Below are 9,117 nucleotides of genomic sequence, written 5' to 3'. Positions count from 1 at the left end.
CTGCCTGATGGAACGATTTTTCACTACTCGTTATGCACAAAGATTGTCGTTAATCCTCATCAAATATGCAAGATATAAATGCAATACTAGGGTGTTGTCCTAGGTTATCTCCAAGGAACTTTTGGTTGGGAACATACATCGAACAAGTGTAAACATATATTTTAAAGCAAGTAAATTGGGGGGAGGTTTGTCAATTTCTAGATTTTAATCAAGAACAGAATGTAAACTAATGAAATTCAATCAATTAAAAAGAGTAATCCCTAGTCAATCAATGAGTTCTATCCCTATTCTTTCAAATGATTCAATAATCCTCTATTTTTCCCTTGAATTAAGTTAATTTAACAAGCAAATATTAACTTTAGTATCCCAATTAAAATTAAGCATCTTAATGGGCTCCAATTCTCTATCCCTAAGATTAAGCAATCTCAAAGATTAATCAAAATTAAGCAATTTTAGATTAGAATTTCGTTGGGTAATTTAGGGTTCATTAAGCAATGTTCCCCTCATGCAAATTTCATTTCATTCAGAGATTGGGGTTAATAAATCCAAGGAAAGAAAGAGTGATATTGCCATTAAACTCAAGAATTCAAGAACCATATGAGTTGACTAGGAATTACAAGAGAATTTAGCCCTTATATGGATGGGCTTCACAAATGAAAGAAGAGAATGTAGAAACATAAGCAACATTAATGTAAAATCAAGGAGAATCCAAGGAAAATTGGAAATTAAAACCTATAATGGATCCCTGGCTGTCACCCAAGAATCCTAAGCTCTGCAAAATGCTCCAAAAGTGGTAAAAGAATCTAAGGAAAATTGTCTCACGTACCCTAATTTCTAAAAGTCTATATATACTAAGTCTGACATAGCCCCATAGTGATCACTCTGTAAAACAAGAGAGTAAACACGCGCAACAACTTTAGCTTTTTCCCTTTCTGGAGTGATTACTCTCATTTCTGAGAGTAAACACGCGCATGACACTTCTTTCTGGGCGTCTCTGGAGTGATTACTCCCATTTCTGAGAGTGTTTACGCGCAAGACACTTGGGGTCTGGGGCTTCTGGAGTGATCACTCTGATATCTGAAAGTGGTTACTCTGGCCTATCCCTTGAAACCAGCTCCCTGGAGTGATTACTCTGGTATCTGATAGTAGTTACTCTCAGTTCATATTTTTTTCAAAGAGCCAAAAATTCATGAAATTTGTCTAGAATTCCCTGCACAATTATTCAAATGATCAAAATTGCAAAATATATTCACAAAAATTAATGGAAATAAGACAAAAATTAAGAAAGCTATTGTTTTCTACCTAAATAAGATTTTAATGTTATTTACAGCCTCTAAATCTATTTTTTTCTATTAAAACTTTATAAAAATCAAATAAAATATCTATAAAGTGTGGATTCATCACAACCCCAAACTTAAACTTTTGCTTGTCCTCAAGCAAACTAAAACTCAAGAAAATTGAAGGTAAAGGGTTGGATTTATCCAAAAATTTTCTCAAAGATTTCCATTCCAATCTTAGACTCCAATTAGCACTTCCAATATTTTCAAAATTATGGATTCATTCAACAAAACAATCACACTCATATCATCTATTTTCATGCAAAATCCCACTAAACCGAAACAAAAGTCCAGCAAGGTTTCATACAATCCACACAATGCAAAGAAATCATCCAGCTCACAGTATAGTGTTTCACTCTCACTCATTAATATTGTAGGCTCAGTGTTTCTCTCAATTCATGCATTTTGCCTCACCCTACCATATGCTTGCCCATATTCTCAATCTCCTTTGCCTAGATACAATGAACCACCTATCATAAGGGCTTTGTTGGTCACAAATGTGGTTAGGTTAGGTTCAATTTTTGATCAAGGAATGGCAAAAGCTCAAGTGGGTTTTTAAGAAAGGAAAATTCTTTTGAGTGAATGAGCACAATAACTAGAATGGAATGCACTAAAGGATGCAATTTATGAGGTTTAGGCATTCTTTCATCATTTTTTTTTTATTTTGCCTTATGTGGAACTTCTTTTTCTATCAAAAAGACTTGCTGTATTTTTCTTTTTCTTTTCCTTTTTCCTCCATTCCTTCATTTTATTATTATTATTATTTTTTTCGATTCGTTGGACTTTGGCAATCATTCTTTTCTTCAAATTCAAGCATTTTTTTTTTGACATGTAATATGGACATGTATAATGCTCATCACCCCAAACTTAAGATCTTGCTTGTCCTCAAGCAACTATAGTCAAAATTAGCACCCCAAACTTAGTTTCTTGCAATCATTCTTGACGCAACTCAAAAGAAATATCTCTCTTAAGGGGAGGAAACTATGTTGGCAGGCTAAGTTTAGCAAAAGAAGAGATTGTAGAACAAAGGAAATTTGGTGGGGGGTGTTCTGGGGTGGATATGTGCAAAGAAGGCCTCAATCATCTAGATGAAAAGTTGTACAATGCATATTCAATTAAGAAACAGGGCAAGTTCTAGAAGATGAATGCAAAAGTACATGTAATGTGCACACAAAAAAGAATTTTAAGGCCCAATTCTCTACCATGGTAAAAGAGATAATTTCTTAGCAACATGTGAATACAGTTCACCTTACAGGAAACTATGTTCAGTGTGGTAAGAACGATAATTGTTGACAAAACAGAGAATGATTGAGTTGAATAGGAAGTGCGATCAGAATATAAAATCAGAATTAGAAAACTAAATTTCATCAAAAATAAAAAGTAAAGAAACAAAGAGGTTGTTTTGGTATTTTATCTATGAACTATGCAGGAAAAACAGACTAAACAATGCGAAACAGAGGCAAAGAGATCACCCCCCTTTCAGAGTCACACTCAGAGATCAATTTCATGCTCCTCTTGATGTTACTGAGGGCATTCTTTGCACAAAGACGCACAAAGGATTCAGCACAGAGTATAAGAATAGAATTTAAACTGCAAATAGTATATATATAAAAGCGTCAAAGAGTGTTCAAGGGGTGATGCATGAAAATAAAGGGGAAAATAGTACTAAAGATGATAATTACAATGAAAGGAGTATTTACTAAATACAGGGAAATGAACTAGAAATTGTAGAAATATAAATGACAGAAAGAAAAGCAAAGCTATATAAGATTTTCATTTGAGCTGGAGGATGAAAGATTGTCATCATTCTCATCATCATCCTCCTCCTCCTCTGAAGAACTGGAGCTGTTATCCTTCTCAATTGCAGGTGCATGGGTGGTGGTGAATGGAGGTAAATCCTGGTTAACTGCTGCTCTAAGGAAAGGGGCAGTGAAGGTAGGGGCGTCATAAATCTGTTCTGATGTCATGCCCAGCTTCTTTCCTATATTGAGGGACATATTTTCCAAGAGGGTCAGCATGGATTTCTGGCCAGCATGGATTGCATCCTGCCTCAGTGCTATTTGCTTGACCTGTTATCTAAGATTCAACTGGCTTCTCTTCCTATATTCAGTAGGGAGGGAGAGACCTGGGTCAGCAGACTTCTTCTTAGCATTAAAAAGATCTTTCACCATGGCAGTAGTGATGGGAGGGGCAGCTTTGACTCTCTGTTGATATTTACCCATGTTTACTCCAGCATCCTGGCAGAGCATGGTGATGATGGAAGGAAAAGCAAGGGAGTCCCTCTTGGTGCTTAAGATGCTCATGATGAAGTTGCTTATAATGTCTCCCACATAGATTGGCATTCCAGTGAGGATGGCATATAGAAGCTCAGCTCTTTTGACAGCCAATGTGGAGGAATGGCGTACTGGCATGAAGGAGCTTAGCAGGAAAATGCTCCACACCTTGGCTGGTGGGAGGAGGTGTTTGGTGGTCAGATTCTTGGGCATGAGCTACATGTCAAACTCCCAATTTTCTCCTGGTTTACAGATGGCCTGGAGTATGGGCTTGTAGTCCTTCTCTTCTAGATAGCTGAATGTAGTGAAATCAAGCTGTCCAGCTCTCCTCTCCACTGGAGGTATGTTCAGAACCCTCTGAATGTTAGATGGAGAAAAATCAATTTCTACACCTCTTACCATAGTGTGCCGAAGGGCCAGCTGGTCTCCTTTTACCCTCATTGCATTAGCATAAAATTCTTGGGTGATCTCCTTCCACCCATTTCCAGCACAAGAGGTAAACAGATCTCAGCCCCTCCTCTGAATTTCTTCCTGAAATTGAGTATAGGTGCCCTCCTGGATCTCAAAGTTACGATCTTGCACTATCTGCCTGCGCAGGATGTTGGTTCTGAAATATTCTTCATGAGCTAATGAGCGAAACCTCGGGTCATGTGCAGGAGGGGGTCTGGATGATGAAGCTCCAGCAGCTCTGGCTCTCTTGGCTCTAGGGGTGGTCTTCCTGGGTGTATTAGCCATGTTGCTGCAGATTCACAGTTTAAGTGATGTCAGAGTGTGCACTGTGAGGTGTTGTGCTGCCAAAGTGTTCACTATGTAGAATGACAGTAACTACTTTGGACACAGGGCAGCAATAATTTATGCAGAAAGGTTAAAACATATCAGTTCAAAAGGGCAAACTTAACAAGAAATAGTGTGTAGAACTGCTGCTGCATGTGTGGTGGTAGATATACTATACTTATGCAGTAAAGAACATGGCAAAATGATGATCATGGCACACAGTAATCACTCTAGAATCTAGTCCTGACAGGTATGATGCAGCAGATTGCAAAAATAACTAGGCTAAGCATGTGGATGAAGGTTCAGAGTGAGTATACATGCTTCAGAAATTGTACACATAGTCAGTGAATGCATTTGAGCATGAGAGTGAACAGATAGTGTTATGCAGTGTATGATTATGCAGATTTTCAGCAACATGAAAGAGGTGCTTAAGGGTGATTGAATGTGTATCATAAAAGTGCAGCAATGATAACAATCTATCACATTCAAGACAACAAAGAATCCCAAAATATCACATTGTGGTGAGGGAGGTGCAGACAAAATGGTTACTTATGTTCATGGCAATGATCACTATAAGGCTTAATTGCTGTCAAAATAACTAGGATAGCACAAGGGAACTGTGTAATTAGTAGTGAATTCAGGAAATGCATCAAAAATTAAAAATTACATATCCTAGTTGAACTATGTAAATATCAGCACAGCAGAACACTAAAAGTGAAAACTATTGCAAATGGGAGCGGTTACTCCTAAGGTAACACTTCTCAATTCAGCAGAACAATCAGATGAAATGCCCCCTTCATCTTTCAATCATCCAAACATCCAATTAATAACTGCAGCAAGTTAACAATTTCAATCCAAAAGGTCCAAATGCAGAATATCCAAAGTGAGCATTCTGGGCGCACAGGGCAACTACCCTAGGGTTTAAAATATCAAAAGTGCAGCAATTAAATGCAAGTGACTGGTCCATTAAGTCTGAAATGCAGAATTATTGATGGAATAACAGATTAAAACACCCAATTGCAGTCCAGGAAGTTGCGAAATTGAAATCCCTAATTTCACAGCAAGAGCCCTAATTCCAGGAATTAAAAGTTAAAAATTACCTGAATTGGATGTGCAAGGTGCAAAACAGATGTGAGCAACTGAACCTTTGGGGCAATGAATCAAATACGAATGGAGGAGGGGGATGAATTTGAGAATGGCAGTGAGAATTGTTCAGAACTGGGGTGAGAGTGTGTGAGAGAGTGAGCACTATATATATATGGGGGGGCCAGAGTGGTTACTCTCAAAAGTTAACAGTGAACACGCGCACAAGGTTTTGGTGCAAATGAGCTGGGCGTGTTCACTCTGCTTTTTAAGAGTAAACACTCCAGAGGCATCTAAGTTCAAAAAAGAGGAATGAGTCTGCGCGTGTTTACTACCAACTTTACAAGAGTAAACACTCCAGAGGCTTCTAAGATTAAGGTGTGTAAAAAGCTCTGCGCGTGTTTACTGTCAACTTTTGAATAGTAAACACTCCAGAGGCTTCAGGGTGAAAGTGGGTAAAAAGCTTGCGCGTGTTTACTTCTTTTCACAGAGTGAAACTATTGGGCTATGTAAGACTTATTAATATAGACTTTTAGAAATTAGGGTACGTGAGACAATTTTCCTTAGATTCTTTTACCACTTTTGGAGCATTTTGCAGAGCTTAGGATTCTTGGGTGACAGCCAGGGATCCATTATAGGTTTTTAATTTCCAATTTTCCTTGGATTTCTCCTTGATTTTACATTAATGTTGCTTATGTTTCTACATTCTCTTCTTTCATTTGTGAAGCCCATCAATGTATTTTTGTTCTATCATTTTCTTTTTATTTATGGCTCATCCTAAATTCTCTTGTAATTCTAGTCATCATATGGTTCTTGAATTCTTGAGTTTAATGGCAATATCACTCTTTCTTTCTTGGATTTATTAACCCCAATCTCTGAATGAAATGAAATTTGCATGAGGGGAACATTGCTTAATGAACCCTAAATTACCCAACGAAATTCTAATCTAAATTGCTTAATTTTGATTAATCTTTGAGATTGCTTAATCTTAGGGATAGAGAATTGGAGCCCATTAAGATGCTTAATTTTAATTGGGATACTAAAGTTAATATTTGCTTGTTAAATTAACTTAATTCAAGGGAAAAATAGAGGATTATTGAATCATTTGAAAGAATAGGGATAGAACTCATTGATTGACTAGGGATTACTCTTTTTAATTGATTGAATTTCATTAGTTTACATTCTGTTCTTGATTAAAATCTAGAAATTGACAAACCTCCCCCCAATTTACTTGCTTTAAAATATATGTTTACACTTGTTCGATGTATGTTCCCAACCAAAAGTTCCTTGGAGATAACCTAGGACAACACCCTAGTATTGCATTTATATCTTGCATATTTGATGAGGATTAACGACAATCTTTGTGCATAACGAGTAGTGAAAAATCGTTCCATCAGGCAGCAGGCTAAAAAAGGGTTGGTTGTTTTACTTTTGGAGAAAACAAGTTTTAGGGTTTTTGTCTTTTCTTCTTTGCCTCTTCTCTTTTCTCATGTTTTTACCTTTCGTTTTCCTCCATTAATAGAGGCTTAGACTTTCATCTAATCCAAGGATTGAAAAAGGGCTGAGACATTCTTGAGGATCAGTTTTGCAATTCATTCAACAACAAATCCGGTTTCATCTCTTCCTTCGTTTTCCTTTATCTAATTAGATTTTTGAATTGAAGTTATTCATTTGGATTGATAATTGTGCAGTTGTTTGATTACATATTATTCGTTGATGTATGTAATTAATTTTTGAAGGAATGTGAATTAGATTTTCAGGTTTGAGATCTAAGATTAATGACATTGGTGAATTAAATTAACATAAATCAATTAGGTTTTAGAGGTTTCTGAACTTTAAGCGATTGTGTGTTAATCGAATGCATGAGGGTCTTCATGTGAATGCTTAATTTGAATTGAGGTTTCATTCGAATTTAATGTTAGTCACTAATTTGTTGGCTGATGCATCATATTGGAATCTGGTGATAGAATGGTCATAGTTCTTCTAAATTCTTGGATTAGAGTTTTCAATTCTTGTTAATTTTTCATTCTAATCAGTGTTATTTTATAAATCAAACCCCATCCAAATTCATAATCGTATAACATTATCATCATTGGGAGATGACTCAGATTGCACCTGTTACTACATAATTTTTATGCAATTTAGTTTTTAATAATTTGTACGAGCGCGACACTCGCAATCAATGACCCTTATTTGTGGAAATTCTATAGTGACCAAGTCATCAGAAGGTGCATACCTGATGAAGAGATCTCGTCCATACTACAATTCTGTCATGCCTCAGCTGTAAAAGGTCATCAAGGACCTTAGAGGGCAACAAGAAAAGTGTTAGATGCAGGACTGTATTGGCCCTCAATTTTCAAAGACTCATGGCAAACATATTCCACCTGTGAAAGATGCCAAAGAGTGGAAGGAGTAATTACTTGGAGACAGGAGATACCTCAACCGCCCATCCTATATTGTGACATCTTTAATGTCTAGGGTATTGACTTTATGGGACCCTTCCCTTCATCTTTTGGTTTTCTTTATATACTTCTTGCTATTGATTATGTCTCAAAATGGGTGGAAGCTAAGGCCACCAGGACTAATGATGCCAGAGTTGTTGCATATTTTTTCCATAGTAACTTACTTTGCAGGTTTGGAATCCCTAGAGCCATCATTAATGATCAAGGAAGTCACTTCTGCAATAGGACAATGGAAGTCTTGTTGAAGAAATATGGAGTTGTACATAAAGTTTCCACTACCTATCACCCACAAACGAATGGACAAGCTGAGCTCTTTAATAGAGAAATTAAGAAAATATTTGAGTGAGTAGTGTAGCCACATAGGAAAGACTGGAGCCGCAAGGTTGAAGATGCCTTGTGGGCACATAGAACTGCATTCAAGACACCCTTGGAAATGTCACCATATAGGGTGGTCTGTGGAAAAACTTGCCATTTGCCAGTTGAGGTGGAACACAAAACTTACTGGGCAGTGAAGACCTGTAATATCCATTATGACTCAGCTAGAGAGCAGAGAAAGTTGCAATTGCAAAAGTTGGAGGAGCTGCGTCTTAAGGCTTATGAGAACTCCAGAATTTATAAGGAAAAGATCAAGCGGTACCATGACAAGATGATCTCAAGTAAAGAATTTTACATTGGTCAAAAGGTTCTCTTGTTCAATTCCCACCTCAAGCTTATGCCTGGAAAGCTCAAATCTAGGTGGATTAAACCTTTCACAGTCACAAGGGTGTTCCCTCATGGTGCAGTGGAAATCCAAAGTGACTCCACAAGCAAAGGCTTTGTGGTGAATGAACACCGCTTGAAGCCATTCTTGCAAAATTTAGCCACCTTGGAAGAAGTTGAGGAGATTGACTTGCACCTACCTACACAAATCCTAACCATAACCCTTGGCCTGCAAAACTCACTTCAAACGTCAAGCTAGTGACGTTAAAGAAGCGCTGTGTGAGAGGTAACTCACAAGTTAATTTAGATTTTTAGCTGTTCCTTTACATTTAATAAGCATCTTTTATTTAAGCTGTGATACTTGATGGATGCATGCATAGTTCTGCTGTTAAAATTTTTCTTTTTGTACTATATTTGTTAATTGATATGATTTTCTACATATTCTCAGAATTTTACAGTAAGAATTGCAAATATTGGACTGGATCCAGG

The 9,117-nt window shown here is 37.1% G+C and overlaps 1 protein-coding gene across 1 annotated transcript; it reads left to right on the top strand.

Annotated features, from left to right (window-relative positions):
- The first annotated feature begins 8,362 nt into the window (after positions 1-8,362).
- Positions 8,363-8,887, top strand: LOC113859337. The gene has a single exon (XM_027492141.1). It carries the CDS (start codon positions 8,363-8,365, stop codon positions 8,885-8,887), a length of 525 nt encoding a protein of 174 aa, XP_027347942.1.
- The last annotated feature ends 230 nt before the right edge of the window (positions 8,888-9,117 follow it).

Source organism: Abrus precatorius, unplaced genomic scaffold (assembly GCF_003935025.1).
Source record: "Abrus precatorius isolate BTA unplaced genomic scaffold, Abrus_2018 Scaffold2, whole genome shotgun sequence".
In the NCBI taxonomy this organism is placed as follows: domain Eukaryota; kingdom Viridiplantae; phylum Streptophyta; class Magnoliopsida; order Fabales; family Fabaceae; genus Abrus; species Abrus precatorius.
This window is presented reverse-complemented; position numbering and strand designations above follow the sequence as displayed.

Bases quoted from the DNA above. Each gene is read 5' to 3' on its own strand.
- LOC113859337 (XM_027492141.1), top strand. From the start codon at position 8,363: ATGTCACCATATAGGGTGGTCTGTGGAAAAACTTGCCATTTGCCAGTT.